The sequence below is a fragment of the Myotis myotis genome, unplaced genomic scaffold (genome assembly GCF_014108235.1).
Source record: "Myotis myotis isolate mMyoMyo1 unplaced genomic scaffold, mMyoMyo1.p scaffold_m19_p_20, whole genome shotgun sequence".
In the NCBI taxonomy this organism is placed as follows: Eukaryota; Metazoa; Chordata; class Mammalia; order Chiroptera; family Vespertilionidae; genus Myotis; species Myotis myotis.
This window is the reverse complement of record NW_023416325.1, coordinates 12,195,636-12,216,874: the sequence shown is the minus strand read 5'-3', so window position 1 is coordinate 12,216,874 and position 21,239 is coordinate 12,195,636. Positions and strand designations below refer to the sequence as shown.

General features: G+C 48.2%; 1 protein-coding gene across 4 annotated transcripts in view; it reads left to right on the top strand.

Annotated features, from left to right (window-relative positions):
• The first annotated feature begins 1,159 nt into the window (after nt 1-1,159).
• DGCR8 (DGCR8 microprocessor complex subunit) overlaps nt 1,160-21,239 on the top strand; it is a 26,648-nt gene continuing 6,568 nt past the window's right edge. The window contains exons 1-10 of one of the 4 annotated variants that reach the window (XM_036354420.1): nt 1,162-1,310; nt 5,385-5,599; nt 6,042-7,039; nt 7,476-7,635; nt 9,779-9,921; nt 10,073-10,355; nt 13,236-13,433; nt 13,695-13,796; nt 14,550-14,648; nt 16,915-16,997. In XM_036354420.1, the coding sequence (XP_036210313.1) occupies nt 6,320-7,039; nt 7,476-7,635; nt 9,779-9,921; nt 10,073-10,355; nt 13,236-13,433; nt 13,695-13,796; nt 14,550-14,648; nt 16,915-16,997 (1,788 nt within the window). In that variant the 5' untranslated portion in view covers nt 1,162-1,310; nt 5,385-5,599; nt 6,042-6,319. Of the gene's footprint in view, nt 1,311-1,580; nt 5,600-6,041; nt 7,040-7,475; nt 7,636-9,778; nt 9,922-10,072; nt 10,356-13,235; nt 13,434-13,694; nt 13,797-14,549; nt 14,649-16,914; nt 16,998-21,239 lie in introns of those variants that run through there. The other 3 variants (XM_036354422.1, XM_036354423.1, XM_036354421.1) reach the window with 3 other exon arrangements.

Here is a 21,239-nt window from a genome sequence, read left to right as displayed (position 1 = left end):
AGTTTTTCTCTTTTCTGGTGCTTCTTTCCCCCTTCAGTTTTATTTGGGTATAATTAACATACAAGCAACACATTCTTACAGTGTATAACTTGGTAAGTTTGGATGTGTATACGTTTGCTGATGACTTGGATCACTTTGTTAAGGTGGTGTCTCTCAGGTTTTTTCCACTGCAATTGGGGAAGAAACCGCACCTCTGTAAAACACACCCCACCACCAGTTTCTCATACTTTTGCCCACCTTTAAAAAATATATATATATTATTGATTTTTTTTGCAGAGGAAGGGAATAGAGTTAGAAACATCATGAGAGAGAAACATCAATCAGCTGCCTCCGGCACGCCCCCTACTGGAAATCGGCGCGCAACCAAGGTACATGCTCTCCATCAGAATCGAACCCGGGACCTTTCAGTCCATGGCCCGGCGCTCTATCCACTGAACCAAACCAGTCAAGGCTTGCCCACCCCTTTTTTTTTTTTTTTTTTTTTTAAGCATCCATTGATTTTGTCTGAAGCAGTTTAGGCGCTGTCTGCCAGGTAGGATACTTTCTACTTCCATCATTCCTTCACCATTTATTTACGGGCACTCTGGTCTAACTAAGGAATAACGGTCCTTTCATTTCCTATATCCTCCCTTTCTTGAGGCTCTTGTCACAGTATTGGCAAATGGAAGACTGCAAGACAATTGAGGATACTTGTCTTTTTATCCCTAATGATAATATTTAATTATTTTAATTGGAAAATTTCTGTGTGGACACTCTCATCCGCACGGCCTAGACTGGAGACGGAAGGAGCCCTGAGACCACCCAAGCACCCTCAACTCCCGGCATTCCCGAGCTCCCGGATTCCCGGCATCCACCGTAACCCTCCCCCAACCCCCCATTCCCGGCGTTCCCAGCGCTCCTCTGTTCCCGGCATTCCCTGCGCGCCCCGTTCCCGGCGCTCCTCGCGGCGATCGCCCTCCGCGCGGCAAGCCCCGCCCGGGCTGCGACGGTTAGCGCGGCCGCGGCCTCAGTTTCTGGTCCCGCCCACGCGGCCGCGCTATTGGGCTGCACGCCGAGGCCTCGAGAGCCCTGCGCCGCCGATTGGCGGCCTCCTCAGCCCGCTCCGCGGATTCCCCAATGCGGGGCGGCCGCGCCCAGGGATTGGCCGTGCACCGCCAAGGCCCGCCCTCCGCTCGCCCGCGCGGCAGGCGGGTCCGGCCGACCCGGGAGAGCCTGGGTGGCCTTTCTGGTTGGCGGCGGCGGCCGGGCCGTGAGGGTCTCCCTATTGTAGTCGGGCTGCGGGCAGCTCGGGCAGGCCGCGGGCGCCAGAGGTAGGTGCTGGGCGCGAAGGGCGCCCCGCGGGTCGGGCGGGCGCTGCGGCCTGCGCGAGGGTGCGCCCTTACTCGCGCGGGCGGTGGGCCGCGGCCCGGGAGGCACGGAGGGGCGGGGCGGGGCGGGGCGGGTGTGCGTGAGGCGGGCCTGGCCACGCGGAGTCTCGGCCTTTGTGAAGTATTAGGGACGAGGGCCTGGGAGAGCGTGGGGCTGGGGTCCCGCACGGCCGGGGGGGGGTGTGTGGGACGGCGAGGTTCTGCGGCTGGGGGGCGGGCCCCGGGACCAGGCGGCGCCGAGGCCGGTCCCTTTCCGCCCGGGGTAACTGTCCGAGTGTAAAGAAACCCCTCACCCCGTGGGCCCGAAGCCCTAGCATCGCTTTCGGGCGGGAAAGGTATGAACATGGTCGTGCTTGCTTAGGACCCTGCGGGGAATCTGAGAAGTCGCCCAAGTCTTTCTCTCCACTAATCCTCATGGGTTGAGTATCACACCTAGATACTCTGGACGTGGTTTTATCATAACAATGATCGTGGTAGAAGTACAAGGAAAAGGGGGCAACCTGTTGACAGTGATTATCTGTCAGGTATCCTCTCATGGACTTGGGTTGCTCATGGTAGGAGTTTGACTTACCGTTGCTGCATGCTGTGCATGTACCTTGCTACCCGGTGCTCGGTGCTCGGTGCTCGGTGCTCGGCCGTGCAGTCTAGTGCTGGTGACCGGGAGGCCAACCACTAGGACGGGGCCCGCTGTTTCCTGGCAGCGGAATGGACTTCTCAGTCACCGGGCTATGGGCAGCCCCCTCACGGGCCTTCGCTCCCCAGAGGGAGTGAACGGTCCCAGTCGGCGGTGCGGGCACAGGAGGAGGCCCATTGGAGGATGACAAAAGGGACGGATGAGGTCACGCTGCTGCTGGGTTGGGCGGGAAGCCGCCGCAGGAGAGGCTTGACCTCAAGGCAGCGGCCACAGCCTTGTAACCAGCACAGCTGTGCCTCCCTGCCAGCCCCGTCAGCGCAGGGTGCTGTCCAAGTGTGCCGGTTGTACCCCCGCGCCGGGGACTCAGGGAAGCCCGCTTTAAGCCTGCTGCTGGCTTACTGTCCACTTGGCAGGCAGGGTCTGCATGTGTTCAGGCAGCTGAAGCAGCAGTGAGGCCCACGGCAGGGTGAACCATCCGTTTGCGTTCTCTGTGGTCAGGCACCGTGTGGGACAGTTCCCAAGTGTTGTTTTACAGCTTAACCGTGGCCTTGGGGGTAGCAAACATCCGACCGGTTTGCCCGGCCCTCCCCTCCGTGGTGATCTCATCCAGCCGCCTGGCTTTAATGCCATCTCTCCTTGACATCTCCATCTCCAGCCCAGCCTGCCATCTGAGCTGCAGCCTCAGCTTTCTAGCTGCCTCCTCCCATCTCTCTGTGTTACTTTGATGCTAAGTAGCCACGTGCAAACTGAAACGCCCGATCTTTACCCCCAAACACTCCTCATGCTGCCTTCACCACCTCAGTGCATGACAGCTCTGTTCTTGAGTTTGGAGCCACCTGGATTCTTCTCAGGCCTCCATACCACCCTCGGGACCATTTATCATCACCCCCGGTTTAAGTCTGGTAATAAGCCTCTTAATTCTTCTTTTTGCTCTCACCCTTGCCCCTCTCCTCATGATTCTTTTACATTGCAAGATAATGTAAGACGGAGGCAGTTCAGCTTGGAGCCAGCTTGCCTGGGTGGTAAAGCAGCTCCACCACTTTCTAGCTGTGTGACCTTGAGCAAGTTGCTTAACCTTTCTCGGTGCTGTGTGAGCACTGGCGAATAAAAGTTCACGAAGGGCTTAGAAAAGGGTCCAGCTGAGAGTTGGCTGCCACTGCTGTCCTTGGGTCACGTGACCCCACTGCTTGGGCTTTCCTGTCCAGTGGCCCATCTCAAGATAAGAGCCAGAGTCCTGGTCTTGCTTGCTCGCACAGACCTGGCCTCCTCTCATTTCCTGTCAGCACACTGCTCTCACCTGCTACACCACACTCCTACCCAGGGCCTTTGTTCTTTCTGTGCTTGGAGTGTCCCCTCCTCACACTCCCACTACCCACCTGGCTCACTCTCCTTACCTTCAGATGGACAATGGCTATGAGGTCTTTACTGTCCATTCTTTCTGAAGCTGCCTCCCCTTTCTCAATTCCTTGCTTTATTTTCTCTTGAGCACTTATCAGTTTTTCTTAGTTGTTACTTGACCATCTCCTGCTAAAACATGAGCTCTGTGGGGCAGGGATTTTGTCTGCCTGGCGTCCTCAGCATCTAGGATAGTGTGTGTGTGTGTGTGTGTGTGTGTGTGTATGTGTGTGTGTGTGCAGGCTACATTGAAGGGGTTTAGCAAACACTTGTTGAATGAGTAGTGAAAGCTTGCAGAGGGAAGGTAAGGAACTTGTTCAGAGCTGCCCCACTGTGGGGCTTTGCACCTTGAGCTGCTGCCTCCTGGGGCTGGGCAGTTTTTCCTGATCTTCCAAGAAGCACACACTTTCTCTCCACAGCTCTCCAACCTCACCCTATGCACCTCTTCAAGGCTTCCTTCAGCTGTTATCATTGTCATCTTTGCTTTGTGCTTCTACCACATGGCTACTTCTTAGCCTTTTAATATGGTAGTAGGCATTCCCTCTCCTGTGCTGCCACTTGTCTTCAATCCTCCCATCTCCTTATGTCTTCTTCATTTTAGTTTTTGTTTTTTGGGTTTTTTTTAGCCCCAAGAGTCACATTTGGCCCTAGCTTGAGTCTGGACAGACCTGCCAGGTGCTGAGGGGTTTGGTCCTGGTCTGATCTGTGTTCTGTAGCTCTGGGCATGCTGACCTGCTTGTCCTTCTCTTAAAATGATCTTTCTTGGTTGGCAGGAAACTGGTCTTACTCTACTCAGTGTTCCTGGTGCCTCTCTGGTTGCAGCCTCCTTAGTGTTTGCCTGCAGCTCAGTCTATCTGTCCTTATCTATGTGCTGCATTTCCTTCATCCTTAGCACCTTTGACAGACACATCTCTGGGGAGGTATTGTGTTAAATTACCATTGAAACCAGAACAGTAAGGACATCTTAGAATCTTGGAAATAGAGTGACAGCTTGGTGATCATTGCCCTTCCAACTGTGTCCAGGTCGTGGGGACCTTACTTGTCTCTGGTAGTGCCTCCCTCAGAGTAGACAGCCAGTATTTGTTCAAAGACTTGATTAAACAAGCCTCTGGTTTTTATGTTGTGCCAGCTGCAAAATACAACCACCATACTCTGTCCCATCACCACAAACTTTTTAAACATGTGATGTCTGCTGATTCCTGTCTATGCAACCAGTCATGCTGCCCTGTGCATATATAGGCATGCATGTGCATATCTGCACCGTGTGCATGGCATATTTACATGTATGTCTGTCTGCACTGTGTGTGAGCCTGCATGTGCTTTGCTCTGATGCTCAGGCCTCCTGCAGACCTCTGGGTTTTGGATTGCCCCTCTGAGCTGCCTTCCAGCCTCATACCAGTCCGTTTGTCATGCTTTCTCTGGAGTGAAGCTTCTCAGAGCTGCGTCCTCAACCCTGTTCTTGGTCTCTATTCCCTCTCTGGGCAGCCTCTCTTCTGTGGCTTTGACGACTACCACCTCTTGAATGTGTTCTGGCCCGTATTCTCAGGACCAGTTAGTTCCAGAGCGGTGACCTCAGCTCCTGTTGGACAGGGCTCCTGCCCGAATGCTGAAACACATGCGTCCCTCCAGGGGAAAGCCTCATTTGCTCTCAGTTCCCTCTTGTCTGTGCTCTCCACCTCTACCCAGTCAGCAGAGTGGTTAGTATGGTGTCTTCACTGTTCCTGAAGGCTCCTGTTCTTTCACGCCTTGGCCCTCTGGCCTCGAGGACTCCTACCCCTTGGGCATAGGGACTGTGCCTGGAGCAGTGGTTAGCTTCTTTTCTCAAATAAGGATTAAACTGTGGCATGAGAGTCAACTCACCCTGTGTGGCTCCTCATTGCCCCCAGGATGGAGCCAGGCTCCAGATGGTACCTAGAACTCCCTGTGCCTTGGCTCCAGCTGTCTCCTGCAGCTGCCCCACCAACCCTGGCCTGGCTCCCTTCCCACAGCCACCACCCCTTCCTCTACTGGGAACAGAACCACGCCACCTCTGGCGACTTCAGCACGCTGCATCACTGTCCCGGTCCACGTGCCACCTTGTGGGCCCAGGAGAGCCCTGGGGTTCCAGGGTAGCAGAGCGCCCGGCTGTACCTCTGAGGCCCTAGTGCTGCAGAGTTGAGCTGAGGGTCTCGTGCTCACCCTCTGACTGACCCAGCCCTAGCAGGTGAGTAGATTGATGTTGCTCTGATGGCCGGAGGGAGGCCACACACCTTATGTGTGCTCTGGAAAGGGCAGCCTTACACCACGTGCTTGCTTACCAAATAAACTGAGTTAGTGGAATGCTGCGGTGAAGTTTAGTGTAGATTTTTTTTTAATCCTTTTGAGCCTTAAGACTAAATACTGTTTTTATGCTTCTGAAGTAGGAACTACAGTGGACAATTAATAAAATATTTAACTTGGGCTTACTATCATTTAGGTTATAAAGAAATAAAGTAAAGGTAGTTTGTTTTAAAGCTTAAAAGGTTCTCTTAGGCAGTATTTTTGTGTGTGTGTTTTTTTGTTTGTTTGTTTGTTTTTTGCTACACTGTTAAAAGCACTTGACTCTTGGTACCAGGGAAGTAGAAGGTTTCTGTCATTTGTGACGATGTTTTTAAATCTCTTTGCAGGTAGAAGAAGAAAGGTGCCACTTTGGCATGAAGACAGACTCGCTTAGTCGTCAGTCATTTAAGCTGAGTGCATTGTGATTTCCAATAATTGAGGCAGTGGTTCTAAAAGCTGTCTACATTAATGAAAAGAGCAATGTGGCCAGCTTGACTAAGCCGCCAGTGTGTGCAGCGCGGGCAGGACGGCACCGGGTCTCGACGGACTTGTGCATGTTAGCAGTATAGATTTATGTGAGGTTTTTAAAAACTGGTCTTTTAAAATAGTTTTAACCACTTTTACTATGGAGACATATGAGAGTCCCTCTCCTCTCCCGCGTGAGCCCGCAGGAGAAGCGGTGATGGAGAAACGTGCTTGCCCCCTCCAAGCGCTGCCCCGTGAACAGTCTCCACCACCTCCCCTGCAAACGTCCAGTGATGCAGAGGTAATGGACGTTGGCTCTGGTGGTGATGGACAGGCCGAACCCCCTGCTGAGGACCCACTCAACTTCTACGGAGCTTCTCTTCTCTCCAAAGGATCCTTCTCTAAAGCCCGTCTCCTCATAGACCCGAACTGTAGTGGCTACAGCCCGCGCACCGCCCGGCACGCACCTGCGGTCCGGAAGTTCTCCCCTGACCTTAAGTTGCTTAAGGATGTAAAGATTAGTGTGAGCTTTACCGAGAGCTGCAGGAGTAAGGACAGGAAGGTGCTGTACACAGGAGTGGAGCGCGACGCTCGTGCGGAGTGCAGTCTGGCCCTTAGCCCTGTCAGTGGAGACATGCATGCTTGTCCCTTTGGCGGGAGTGTTGGTAATGGGGTAGGCATAGGGGGTGAGAGTGCTGATAAGAAGGATGAGGAGAATGATCTGGATCAGGAAAAGAGAGTGGAGTATGCAGTGCTCGATGAGTTAGAAGATTTTACTGACAATTTGGAGCTAGATGAAGAAGGAGCAGGCGGGTTCACGGCTAAAGCAATCGTGCAAAGAGACAGAGTGGATGAAGAGGCCTTGAATTTCTCCTACGAGGTATGTCGGTGACCTCTCCTTTGGAGTGCTCTTGACAAAACCCAAAGAGAGGTGTTTGGGAACAGCAGCATCTTTTGTAAGCTGGTGTTGCAGAGAAAAGAAGTCCATGCGAGGTGGAAGAGGGTTAGCTATAAAGAGTCCACGTTGTTAAACTGATGAAAAGTTTGGCTGACAAGTCAGCCTTTTACCAACCTGAGTTGGAAAATGCTGCGGAGACATGCTCCCTAATGGTGTGTGTGCCTGGACCAAGCCTTTTGGCTTCCGTTTTTTGTTTTGTCCCGTTTGTTTTTCAGATGATCATGCACCATAAAGGCACATCTAGGTCCCATTCAGAGTGCCTCATTTCTGTGTCCGTTCTCACTAGTGTTGTTAAACTTGCCTGTGGTGCAGGAATGTAGGTGCTGGGGCTGTAGTGTCTGAATAGTATGTTTTGCAGGATGATTTTGACAACGACGTTGATGCTCTGTTGGAAGAGGGCCTTTGTGCTCCCAAAAAGAGGAGAGTGGATGAGAAATATGGAGGAGACAGCGACCATCCATCTGATGGAGAGACAAGTGTGCAGCCAATGATGACCAAGATTAAAACAGTGCTCAAAAGTAAGTTGGGTCAAAAGTAGTGAGTGTTTGCAGGGCAGTGGAAGTGCAGGTTTGAGAAGTTTTTGGATACCAGATGACAGTCTCGGCATGCTTTTGAGGGCAAGATAATCATGTCTGATGAAGGGGAAATAAGACACAAGGACGCACCCAGAAGCACTACCACCCAGGTGCAAATTGTGGTGTATGCTGTGGAAACTACAGAGAAGCTAGTGTCTTGCAGGGGAACTGGGAAGGGACTTCTGATGGGGTGGGGAGTGGACCCCTGAGGAAGGGACATTGGTGTGTTCTGGGAGATGACAAGACAGGCAACCAGTGTGTGTGGAGGTTGAGGCCAGAGGTGGGTGCTCAGCATGGTGGTAGGTGAAGGTCAAGGTCCAAGTTCTCTAGACTCTGTTGTTCTCAGGAGAAGTCACTAGAAGCAAACAGGTGTTCAAAACAAAACATGGTAGAATAAATTTTATTGTGGCATAATTGCTCTCAATAAAAATGCTAAATCTAATGATTTGTGGGTTTTTTTTGTGTTTATATTTAATTCTCACCTGAGGATATTTTTTATTTTTTCCATCGTTTTTCAGAGAGAATAGAAAGGAGGGAGGGAGGGGGGAAGAGTGAGCGAGAAACATCAATATGAGAGAGACACATCGACTGGTTGCCTCCTACACTCGCCTGGACATGGGGTGGGGAGCAAACCTGAAACCCAGGTATGAACCCTTTACCCCAAATCAAACCCGGGACCCTTTGGTGTGCAGGATGATGCTCTAACCACTGAGCTACGCCGGCCAATGGCTGGTTTTTAAAACAGATTTAGAAATATGTTATATTTTTAAAGATTAAAAGGATGCTGACAACTTGGAAAAAAATGTATCTTTGTAGCTAGAGGTAGAAAAAAAGCAGGCAGATATTGTTACACAATTTTTATCTAAAAGCATAGCTCCTATGGCTGCAGCATGGCACGTGTATTTCAGATAGGCAGGGTGGGAGCTCTTGGTGTACAAGTGGAGGTGTTCTAAAGGTACAGGCAGCAGGATTTACACTTGGATTTGAGGACAGAGTGGAGAGCAGTAGGGAGACGTCCAGAGTTTTGTTCGCGCAACTGCTTTGCCAATGCAGTGCCAGTCTGAGAGGAGTCTGTCTGTCCTGGCGGCACCTGTGAGTGTCTAGGTGGAGATGTAGAGCTGGGCATTTGGACAGCAGAGATGGGCTGAAGAGATGCATGGGGACTCTGGTAGGCAGACAGGTGACACCTTAGTCTGAGGTGCTTGGTACAGAAGGTGATGAGGTGTGATGGGAGGAAATTGAGGGGTAGGTTGTATGCAGTCTCCTCTGGCTATGTAGTGGATGCGTCATGGTGGGCAGGTGTGTATCTGCCTATGTTGACGTGGTTGGAATAGGACAAATGTTGGGTTCACTGATTGCAGACGGAGATGAACTTGGGTCTCAGCTTCTGCGAACGGGTTGAGGGGCAGTCTTCACCTTGGTGCCTCTGGCAGGTTTGCTTTGTGCTCTTTCTGGGGTTTCAGTACCTCATTCTGAGCAGGTAAAGTCGTGTCCGTTTTGAGCAGTGCACAGGCTAGCAGTATGCCTGGCCACTCTACCTACCTGCTTGGGCACTGGCTTTCCCTCTGCATTCTTCTCCACCTGGCAGCCTGACTGGCAGTGGTGCCTCCCTCCCAGGAGTTGCAGCTTGCTCCTCCTGCTTACAGACTGCATATGAGCAGCATGTGAGCTCTTCGGACAGCCGGGGCAACTTTATGGCCACTCATTGGTATAAATGAGTGGCCTGGATGCACCTGTGTCCCATATTGTGCTTGGTTTGTATTTCATTTGATGTAAGGCAGCTCTTTGGCCTGGCTCACAGGGGAGAGTGCCTGATAAGGGTTTGTGCACTTCTGACCTGAAATACTCCCTTCCAGGGGCTGTCCTGACACCAGCTGTCCAGGAGGTGCTGGGAGGTGCCAAGCAACAGACAGGGCTGGGGTAGGCTCTGTCTGGAGGTGGGGCACTTCCTTACTTGCTTAGTTCTTAGAGGTTCTTTTCAATATTTGGTCCATTTTACCGTTTTTATCTGCCTTATGTCATAATTTTAAAAAATCCCAACAGTTTTTGTGTTTTTCAAGTGATTGTAGGATGTTCTTCTATGCAGGTCGTGGCCGCCCACCTACAGAACCATTGCCTGATGGGTGGATCATGACATTCCATAACTCCGGAGTCCCTGTGTACCTACACCGAGAGTCTCGGGTGGTCACCTGGTCGAGGCCGTACTTCTTGGGAACGGGAAGCATACGGGTATGGGATGCATCAGTCCTGAATTTAGTCTTGCAAATTCGCAGACAAGAATGTGCACACATTGCATCATAGCCAAGCTGAGGCAGCTGAAAGACATCGGATTTCAGACTGGGGTCATCCTTATAATCTATTACAATTTTACTATCCACAGAAACATGACCCTCCTCTGAGTAGCATCCCCTGTCTGCATTACAAGAAAATGAAGGACAACGAGGAAAGGGAGCAAAACAGTGAGCTTTCCCCTAGTGGGGAGGTGTCCCCTGTCAAGCCCCTCAGTCGATCTGCAGAGCTGGAGTTTCCCCTGGAAGAGCCTGATTCCATGGGGGCCGACACGGGGCCCCCAGATGAGAAGGATCCACTGGGGGCTGAGGCTGCCCCTGGGGCCCTGGGGCAGGTGAAGGCCAAAGTTGAGGTGTGCAAAGACGAATCAGTTGGTAAGTTTCCAGAGTGAACTCTTTCCATTTTGCTGCCTTGTACTATCTGCAGGGATGCCCCTACATCCTGTGGGGTCTCCTTCTTTCTGCTGAAGACCATCTGTTCCTAGTTATGTCTGTGAAGAAGGGACTGCTGGGGACCTCTGTCTACCCACAACATGGCTGGGAAGTCCCATCTCCCTGTTCTTTGGAGAACCTGCCTAGGTCCCACGCTCCAGGCCCCTGCTCCTGGGCTCTGTGGGGCCCATGTGGCCAATGCTGTCATGGAGATGGCTGTTAGTGCAGGCCCACCTTTTTCTCTAGTCATTTTTATGTTCTTTCCTGAAGTTTTGCTTTTTTTAGTAGGATGTATTTGATGTGGCGTTTTGATTTATCTTGATGCACTCAGAACAGGCTACTTCAATCCATAGACTCATTGTTGGGAAACTATCACTATTCTGTGGGCATTTCACACTTAAATCCTGCAGTTGTGGGTGTGTGTTGGTGTTTTTCACTCCCTCTCCTGTCTTTAAGCTTAGTTTCACCCATTCAAATTTTAACATTTTGATAAAAATTTTTTATTATTTTTTAAAAGATATATTTTTACTAGAGGCCTGGTGCACAAAATTTGTGTACTGGGGGGCGGGGGAGTCCCTCAACCTGGACTGCGCCCTCTCGAAGTTCAGGAGCCCTCAGGGATCTCCGACTGACAGCTTAGGCTCGCAGGAGAGGCTCCTGCCACCGTTGCGGCACTCGCCAGCCGTGAGCCTGGCTTCTGACTGAGCAGCGCTCCCCCTGTGGGAGCACACTGACCACCAGGGGGCAGCTCCTGCTTTGAGCGTCTGCCCCCTGGTGGTCAGTGTACATCACAGTGACCAGTCGTTCTGCTGTTTGGTTGATTTGCATATTAGTCTTTTATTATATAGGATTAATTTCAGGGAGGAAGGGGGAGAGAGAGTGAGAGATAGAAACATCAGTGATGAGAGAGAATCATTGCTCCATTGCCTCTTGCAGGCCCCACAAGGGATGGAGCCCAAAACGTGGGCATGTGGCCTGACCAGGAATTGAACCATGACCTCCTGGTTCATGGGTCAATGCTTAACCACTGAGCAACATCGGTTGGACTTTTATTATTACTTTTAATCCTCACCTGAGGACATGCTTAGAGAGAGAACGGGGAGGGGGAGAGGGAGGGAGAGAAACATCAATCATGAGAGAAAATCATTGATCGGCTGCCTCCTGCACTCCCCCTACTGGAGATTGTGCCTGCAACCAGGCATGTACCCTTGACTGGAATCGAACCTGGGACCCTTTAGTCCACAGGCTGACGCTCTACCCACTGTGCAAAACCCGCCAGGGCTTTTGATGTTTTTTGAATTGATTTCAGAGAGAGGAAAGGAGAGGGAGAAAAGAATAGAAACATCAGTGATGAGGGAGAATCATTGATTGGCTGCCTCGTGCATGCCCCCTACTGGGGATTGAGCCTGCAACCCAGGCATGTGCCCTGACTGGGAATTGAACTGTGACCTCCTGGTTCATGGGTCGACGCTCAACCACTGAGCCACACTGGTTAGGTTGAATCTTTTTTCAAAGAGGACTTTGCCTTTTCAGGATTTCTGATTATGTGTATTGCTGCCTGGCTTGTCTCCTAACTATTCCATGTAAGGAGCCTAAGGGCTAGGGAGATGGCTTCTGGGGGATGGGGGAGAAGCAGCATGCTGGTTATAGCCTTGGACATCTGGGGAAAGGCAGAGTCTCACTGGTCCCCGAGTTCCCCCGATGGATGGATCTCAGTCTTCTCTCAACCTGTCTGTCTGGTGTTGCCTTCCTCCCTCTTGCAAGCCGGCTTCCTCTGTCTTCTGTGGGTGTGTTAAGGCTTTTCTCTGGGACCTAGCTGGAAGGGAGCTCTCCCTTTGAGATAGTGCTCTACTTTTTTGTACTATCTTTTATGCACGTGTAAATGATTGTATTTCTGTTTTTCGAAAACACCTGCCTCCCACTTATAACCTCATTCTCCTGTGAGAGGCGACCACTGGTACTTACTTCCAGACTCACTTCTCTGCATTCTGTGCAAAGAAGTATGTAGTTTCAGTTTATAATTAAGTAGGTGCAAGTTTATTTTTTGTAGCCTTTTGTTTTAAAAAGCTACATCTCAGTGTACATCTCAATCTTCCTACACAGAATCCCTCTCTCCACCTTCTGCTGGTATTGCTCTTAGGGCTGGGCTTGAGCTACGGCACACTTGAGTGCTAGGAGGCAGGCAGGAGACTATTGAGGCTGATGGGAACCTCTAGGAAGTCCTGGGGAGAAGGGGATAATAGTAGGTGTAACAGTAAAAGTGGGAGGCCCCAGGAAACTTCACTGAATGGTGCGGGGGTGGAGTACTCAGCTGAGGCAAGGCCCTGCCTGATCTGTGGGGCTGAGCCAGGGGCCATGTGGGGAGAGGCATGATGAGTATCCAGGTCTAAGCTGCCAGAGGGTGTTACTGAATTTGGAGGCTGCCAGGGTGGCTGGAGGGGAGAGCAAGCAAGATGGGCAGTGGGTGCATGGCTCCCCTGCCTGCTACTGGCAGTTAGGCACCTGTTTTGATGGACTCTGAAGGCCATCTGATTTTTTTTAAAGCTTTCTTCTTTTTTTTTTTAATCCTTGTTCTTACTCCAAATTAACTAAAAGAATATCCCAGAAGTTTGTTCATAAGGACCTTTCAGAATAATTTGAGCTGGCTGAGTGAAGGGACCTCATTCTTTGCTTCCCATGCCCTTCAAAAGGGACATGGAAAGAGCAGTGGGTATTGTGTGGTGGGACCTGTCTAGTGGCAGCCCATCACTGTCCAATTCACTGGACAGAGAAAATGACTTAATTGAAAATTAGTAATATGTCTCGCTGGTAAATCTTATATAGATCTTGAGGAATTTCGGAGCTACTTGGAGAAGCGTTTTGACTTTGAGCAAGTTACTGTAAAGAAATTCAGAACTTGGGCCGAGCGGCGGCAGTTTAACCGAGAAATGAAACGTAAACAGGCGGAGTCTGAGAGGCCCATCCTGCCGGCCAATCAGAAGCTCATTACTCTATCTGTGCAAGATGCACCCACAAAGAAAGGTGAGTGGGGCTTGTAAATTGTAACATTGGCAGACTGGTTATATTGTTATTTTTCATTTGATGTTCTTAAAATGTATACTTTGTGTGTGAGTTGCATTTTAATTGAAAGCTTATGTTTACCCTACGAATGCAGAATTCCGACACATTCATGGCAGTGCGCCTCTAATTCAATGACTTGGTAACTTGGATGGTGCCAGGTCCCAAGTGCTAGCTTGTAGCGGGGTCCTCACACTGTTGTTGAGATGGTCCTTCTTGTCACAGAATTTGTCATTAACCCCAACGGGAAATCGGAGGTCTGCATCCTGCACGAGTACATGCAGCGTGTCCTCAAGGTCCGCCCGGTTTATAATTTCTTTGAATGTGGTAAGTTTGACCTTCCTCATCTCAGTACTAAAGTCACACACCTCACTTTGATCATGGCTGGGGAGATGGGAACTAGCTGTTAGTTGGGATAGAAATGAAAGGGAAGGACAAGGAGAAGGATATTGCAGATAGGCAGTTCATTTTTATGGGAATGTGTCTAGAGACTAAGGGTTACTGCCTCTGCTTCCCCTTTTATTGTTCACACTCCACCCTCCTTCATCTTCCTTTGTTCCTTGCTCTGAGGAAGGCCTCCCATTGTCTCCAGGCTCCCCCAGGTGGATGAAGGAGCTTCAGGCCTGCCCTTCCCATCAATTGTCTCCTGTCCATCCTTGTCACATCCTTGAAAACCAATTTTTCTTCCTGTTGGAAGCCAGAACCTAGGAATTACTCATTGCTTTTCATGTTTCTTTGGCTCACTACATCTGTGCATCCCTGCCCCTCTCTGTACTCTGTCCGTCTTTCACAGACATTGGTCCCTGTTCCTGGTGGTTCTGCCTCTAACCTTCAGCTCACTATCACATGGTCCCCCTTTCTTGAAATTTTCCGGGTGTGTTCTCTGCCTGCTGACCATGTCAGCCCCATCTCAATGCCTCAGGGAGTCTCAGGTCTCTGTCTTCCAGCAGCAGTCTTGGCCCCACCTTGTCTGCTGGTGTGAGCAGATTGTGTGTGTGTGTGTGTGCGTGCGCTTGAGTGTGCACACTGGCTTCTAATGTCTTGGCAAGTGTGTTTTAAAACAGTAATTTTAATTTTAAGAGAACCCAAGTGAGCCTTTTGGCGCCTCGGTGACCATTGATGGTGTGACCTATGGATCTGGAACTGCAAGCAGCAAAAAACTTGCGAAGAATAAAGCTGGTAATGTGCCTGCTTAGATGTCAGAGCCCCATACTACCCACTGTGTTTGTCCCTCCTCTTGGTTGGGGAGGGCTGAGCAGCAGGAGTGGGAGTGGTGTGGTTGGGGAGAATCCATTTTATTTCTGTAATTGTCTATTTGATTTTTAAAAATTATTTGTTCATTGGGAAAGATTCAGATATAGAAAGTAAAGCCTGAGAAATAAAAGTAGAAAGTTCCTTCTTAACTCATTGGCAGCCAGGCTGAAATCTCCCACCCTTTCCTCCCTACTCACAGAGCTGACTGGGCTGCACTAGGCACATGTTGTAGAGTGGGTTTGTATTTAAACGGAGCAAAATGTGGGCATGCTAGGAGATGAAAAACAGGTGAGTCAGCATGCTATTGGCATTCTCTTTGAGTGGTTTTGACATTTGTGAGGACGATTTCCTGAGTCCTTCAAACTGCACATTTGGGACTGCCACTCATTGAACACAGCAGATCCGGGGGAAAGCTTATGTTTTCTGGTTAAAACCCATTGCTCTTTTTGACCGTGTATTTGCTGTTCACTTTTATGCTCAGCACTAGTAGTTGGCATTTTTTTCCAGAAGCCATTTGCCCTAGCTCAGGGCTATTTGGCCTCTTCTTAGGAGTGGACCACATTGCAGGGTAGGTGTTGGGTGCACCCCAGACTCTGGTACCCATAGGCTGATTCGTGAGGTTTCTACTATTCCCATCGTCTTCCAGAGCGGCTCTGCCCTTCACAGAGTGTGAAATATGTCAGTGTTGTTCAAATCTCACTAGGTCTCGGCTCAGTTTAAGTGTTTTTGCCCATGGGACTTAGCGTTTCCCTCGGTGTTGCTTTCTTTCGATGGTGTATGCTGAATACAATTGGAATAATACATTACTGTCTGTCCTTCCTCTGTGAGGCTGTGCTGGGCTCATCCAGTGCGCCCCGTTCTCTAGGAAGGCCTATTGCCCATTTTTGAGAAATTCTGTCAGAAGACTTTTTTTTAAATCCTCACCCAAGGATTTTTTTCCATTGATTTTTAGAGAGAATAGAAGAAAGACGGGAAGACAGAGAGAAATATCCATGTGAGAGAAACACATGGATTGGTTGCCTCCTGCACGAGCATTTTTTTCCAGAAGCCATTTGCCCCAGCTCAGGGCTATTTGGCCTCTTCTTAGCAGTGGACCACAGGGCCACCTGACCAGGGCCTGGGCTGGGGAGAAAGCCTGCGACTAGGTACGTGCCCTTGACCGGAATCTAACCCGGACCCTTGGGTCCACAGGCCCACGCTCTATCCACTGATCCAAGCTGGCTAGGATGACTTTTTCTTTAAAAAAAAAAATGTTTTTATTGGCTTTTAGAGAGAGAGGAAGGGAGAGGGATATACAGATAGAAACATCTATGAGAGAGGAACATCATCAATCAGCTGCTTCCTGCATGCCCCCTACTGGGGATTGAGCCCACAACCTGGGTGTGTGCCCTGACTGGGAATTGAACTGGTGACCTCTTAGTTCTTGGGTTGATGCTCAAACTCTGAGCTATACCGACCGGGCCCCAAAGACTTTTTCAGCTCAACAGGCTGGGTGTTACTGAAGTCATGGAGCCGTTAACATAGAGCAGGCCCAGCATGGGGATGGAGACATTCTGGTGACAGGACCCTGCTGCACTCCTCCCACGAGCAGGGACCCACTTTTTCTGCCCAGACTCTAGCTTATCTTTAGACACCTCCACTTGGATGTCTTGCTGGTACTATAACCGTACAGGGCCAGGCTGTCACACATCCCTCCCCGCTCCCTCAGTGCCCCACGTCCCCATGCCATTGGTGAGTGGCACCCTTGCTCACTTGGACACCTGTGCTCAACATGGAGTCATCCCTGTGCTCTGTCCTGCAGCTGTTTTTCCAGATAATCCATCTGATCTGGCTGCTTCTCCCTGCCACACACATGTAGCTTACTCAGTTTGCAGTTCTCCCTACTTGGTCCAGGTTCTGCTGAGCCATTTGTCTGCATGTCACGTGAATCCTCTGACATGCACATCTCCTCTCCCTAACCTGCTACAAGTGCCTCAGGGCCGATTGCCTCTGTCACTGCCTCCTTTTCTTAGGATGTGCTCTTTCCATCCTCTGCTGTCTCTGCCTCTAAAAGTACTGCTGCTCCCTAAGGCCCTTGCTCCCCTGAGTCATGGGGTCCCTGGTCCTGCCGAGGAGCCAGTGTGTAGCTTGCTCTGCAGTTGGAAAGCTGGCTGGGCCTAAATCCTCATCCTCAAGATTTTTCTTTTCCTAGCTCGAGCTACGCTGGAAATCCTCATCCCTGATTTTGTTAAACAGACTTCTGAGGAGAAGCCCAAAGACAGTGAAGAGCTGGAGGTGAGTGTCATGACTGCCCTGTTTGGAACTGCAATTCTCAGCTCAGCCTGCCCTGCCAGTGCAGGGTGTGCTCAGTGATTTAATCATTCAAGGTGATATTGTTTGTTCATATTTTATAAAAGGGGAAACTTGCTTATCTTTGTGCAAGCACAGGAAAGAAATGTCATTTTTGTCCCCTGTGTCTTGTAATTGGTGTCAAGAAGTTGCTTGTGAGCAATAAATGTATTTAGAAGGAAATCAGCTCTCTCCTTATAGTAGATCTGTGGTGGGAATGAACCTTTGAGGCAGGGTCTACAAAAGTTAAATTAGTCTTATATTAGGAACCATTTAAAACTACTTGTGAACTTTTTTGGGGTAAATCTGTTTCTATGATTTCTAACAAGGGCTTTTCAAACTCTGAAGAGTTTGAAAGATTATATATCAATAAAGCTTTTAGTCTTTTTAACTAAAAGCTTTATTGATATATAATTTATATGCCATGAATTTTATCCTTTTAAAGTTCAGTGGATATTTGTATATAATCATCACAACAATCTAACCTTAAAAATTTTTAGCAATAATTCCCAATTCTCCCCATTCACTAGCCCTCAACACTAATTAGAAGCCACTAATGTACTTGCTGTCTCTGGATTTGCCAGTTGCTATCTCTGGATTTGCCAATTCTGGACATTTCATAGGAATGAAATCACATATGCGGTCCTTTGTGACTGGCTTCTTTCACTTAACATGTTGTGTTATTTGTGGATCTTATTAGATTGAGAATGTTGACTTCTACTCCTGGTTTGCTAAGAGTTTTTGCCAGGAATAGATGTTGGATTTTCTCAGATAGTTTTTCTGTATCTAATAAGATGATTGTGTGTGTTTTGTCTTTTACTTTACTAATATGGTGATATATTACATTGATTTTTGAATGTTTTTTTTTTTAAGCTGTGATAATTTGTTATTTATTTTTAAACATCCATACATTCCCCAACAGGGGATTAAACTGGCAACCTTTTGTTGCACAGGACAGTGTTCATCCAACTGAGCCACTCTGGCTGGGCTGATTTTTGAATGTTAAACTAACTTTGCATTCCTGGGATAAATCCCACTGGTCATGATGTATCTTTTTTTTCTCTTTTTTTGTTGTTAATCCTCCCCTGAGGATATTTTTTCCCATTTATTTATTTATTTATTTATTTATTTATTTATTTTTTAGAGCAATTAGAAGGGAAGTGGAGACAGGGCAATGTATAATTATTTTTATGTATTGCTGGATTTGGCTGCTAGTATTTTATTGAGAACTTTTTGTAGCTCTATTTATTTAGAAGGGATACTGATCTGTAGTTTTCTTGTATGTTTTTGTCTAGTATTGGTATGGGGTAATACTGGCCTAAAAGAATGAGTTGGAAAGTGTTCCTCTTCCATTTTGTGGAATAGTTTGTGAAGGACCGGTATTAATTTTTTAAACATTTGATAGAATTCACCTGTGAAACCACTAGGGCCTAGAGCAGCCGTGGGCAAACTATGGCCCGTGGGCCGGATCTGGCCCATTTGAAATGAATAAAACTAAAAAAAAAAAAGACCGTACCCTTTTATGTAATGATGTTTACTTTGAATTTATATTAGTTCACACAAACACTCCATCCATGATTTTGTTCCGGCCCTCCGGTCCAGTTTAAGAACCCACTGTGGCCCTCGAGTCAAAAAGTTTGCCCACCCCTGGCCTAGACTTTTCTTTGAAGTTATTTAATTACTAGTTCAATCTTTTTACTTGTTATACATCTATTCAGATTTTTTATTCCTTCTTGAGCTAGTTTGGGATATTGTATCTTTCTGGAAATTTTTCAATTTGATGTAGGTTATGTAATTCATTGGTATTTCTTTTTCTTGCCTTATTATTTTGGCTATAATCTTGAGTACAGTGCTGAGTAGCAGTAGGGAGGGTGGACATCCTTGTCTTGTACCTGATAATTGGGAGAAGAATCTAGCAACTCTTGCCAGTGAGTATGATGTTAGCTGTCAGGTCATTTCATCAGATCAAGGAAAGTCTCTTCTATTTCTTCTTTGTTGAGTGTTTTATCATGAAAGGGTGTTGGATTTTTGTCAAATGCCCTTTCTGTATCTGTTAACATTATCATAAGGTTCTTCTTTGTTAATACTAATATAGTGAATTATGTTGATTGATTTTTTAAAAATGCATTTCTGGGCCCTGGCTGGTGTGGCTCAGTTGGTTGGAGCATTGTCCCATGCACCAAGGGGCTGCAGGTTTGATTCCCTGTCAGGTCACATATCCAGGTTTCAGGTTCGATCTTGTTGGGATGCATTAGGGAGGCAGTCGATTGTTGTTCTTCTCTTCCTCTCTCTCTAGAATCAAAGGAAAAAGTGTGTCCTTGGGTGAGAATTAAAATTTAAAAATTCATTCCTATGATAAGTTCTACTTGGGTGTGATAGAAATTTTTTTATGTTAATGGTTTCAATTTGCTAATACTGTTTAGGATTTTTATACCTGGTTTGTGAGGGATTTTAGTTTGTTATTTTCTTGTACATCCATGGTCTGGTGTTAATATCAGGGTACTACTGCTCAGCATCATAAAGTGAGTTGGCAGTTGTTCCCTCCTCTTCAGATTTTTTGAAAGAATCTCTATAGAATCAGTGTCATTTCTTCCTCTTAAATGTTTGGTAGTCATCACTACTGAAGCCATCTGCACCTGGAGTTTTCTTCAAGGAAAAGTTTTTAGCTACAAATTTAATTTCTGGAATAGAATAGGGAAGCAATTTTCTTTCTTTCTTCTTTCTTTCTTTCTTTCTTTTTTTAGGGCAGCAATTTTAAAACAGTATGCTGCAAGAATTTTTAAAACATGCAGTACCTGACTAGTTAGGGGCACTGACTTCTTTTCCCTTAGATTGTCAAATAAAAAATGACAACAGCCACACAATAACCCTCTAGTGTGAATGAATTAAAATCATACTTTTTTTTTTTAATTAGGCAAAAAATATACTTTTGGAGTGCCGCAGAATTTTAGTCATTAGTTTATGTATTCCATGAGATGAAAAAGGTTAAAAATAACTGGAATAGGGCAATGCAGGTAGTTTGCATTTTTTAGGGATTGGTCTGTTTTATCTAAATTTTTAAATTTATGGGTCTTGGGTTCTCTGTGGTGTTTCTTCACTGTCTGTTGGGCCAGTCACCTGGGCTCTTGCTGTTCTCAGTGGTCACTTCTGCCCTTTGCCTTTGCTCTCTAGAGTTGGAGTACCTACACTCCCCTGGCAGCTTAACCATCAGTAACATGTGGCCATGGCTACTTGGTAATTGTGGTGTTGACCTTTGGCAGAGGCTGTTGGGTATTTTGGGGCTTCTGAGAGTGGGCATGTGTGTGTGTTGGCTTTAGCTCTGTCAGGGAGGAACCTGGAGCTGTAGGGTTCATAAGTTATCCACCTGCTCAGCCTCATTACAGGTCCACAGCCCAGGTGCCGACTACTGGTTAGAAAGTTAGTCCTCACAGGCTGAATGAGAAAACCAGACATTGCTGATGTGTTGGCTGCCTGACCAGCCATTAAGGATGGGCCCAGAGCCTTACGTCTTGATAAGTAACTTTTCCTGGAAATTGATCCACAATGATATGGGCGCTTGAGATGGAGGCGTCTTGTGGGAACCTGTGAGAAAACAAATAACTAGGTGATAGCAAGAGGATTTCCTGTTCACAGAATCAACAGTACTTTTCAGAAACAGTGCCTTCCTTTCCTCCACGCAGTCATAGTGAGCCTGTCTCCTCACTGAAGCAGGTGGAGGTAGAGGAGCCCCACCTCCCTGCTCAGAGCAGAGGGGAGGGAGATAGAGAGAACGCCACGTGGAGATGGGAGTTAGGCTTCCACAAGCCACCAGAAGTTGGAAAAGTCAAGGAAGGCTCTTCCTTGGGAGGCTTCAGAAGGAGCAGGACCCTGCTGACACCTTGACTTCTGGCCTCCAGAAGTGAGAGAAAATTAATTTCTGTTGTTTTAAGCCACCCAGTTTGTGGTACTTTGTTATGGCAGCCCCTCCTGGGGAGGTGAACCTCGCTCCTGACTGGCATCCATTCACCCGGGGGCGGCTCCTGTCTCTTTTGTGCAGAGTTTCCCTTTTTTTCCCTGACGGGTTAAGTGGTTTCTTGTTAACCTTTCTATTCTTTGGTCGCAGTGATCACTTTTAAATCCAGGACAACATTTGTGTTTAAGACTAGAGCCCGACCAGGCACTTTGTAGCCTTTGGGGAGAATTAGAGTG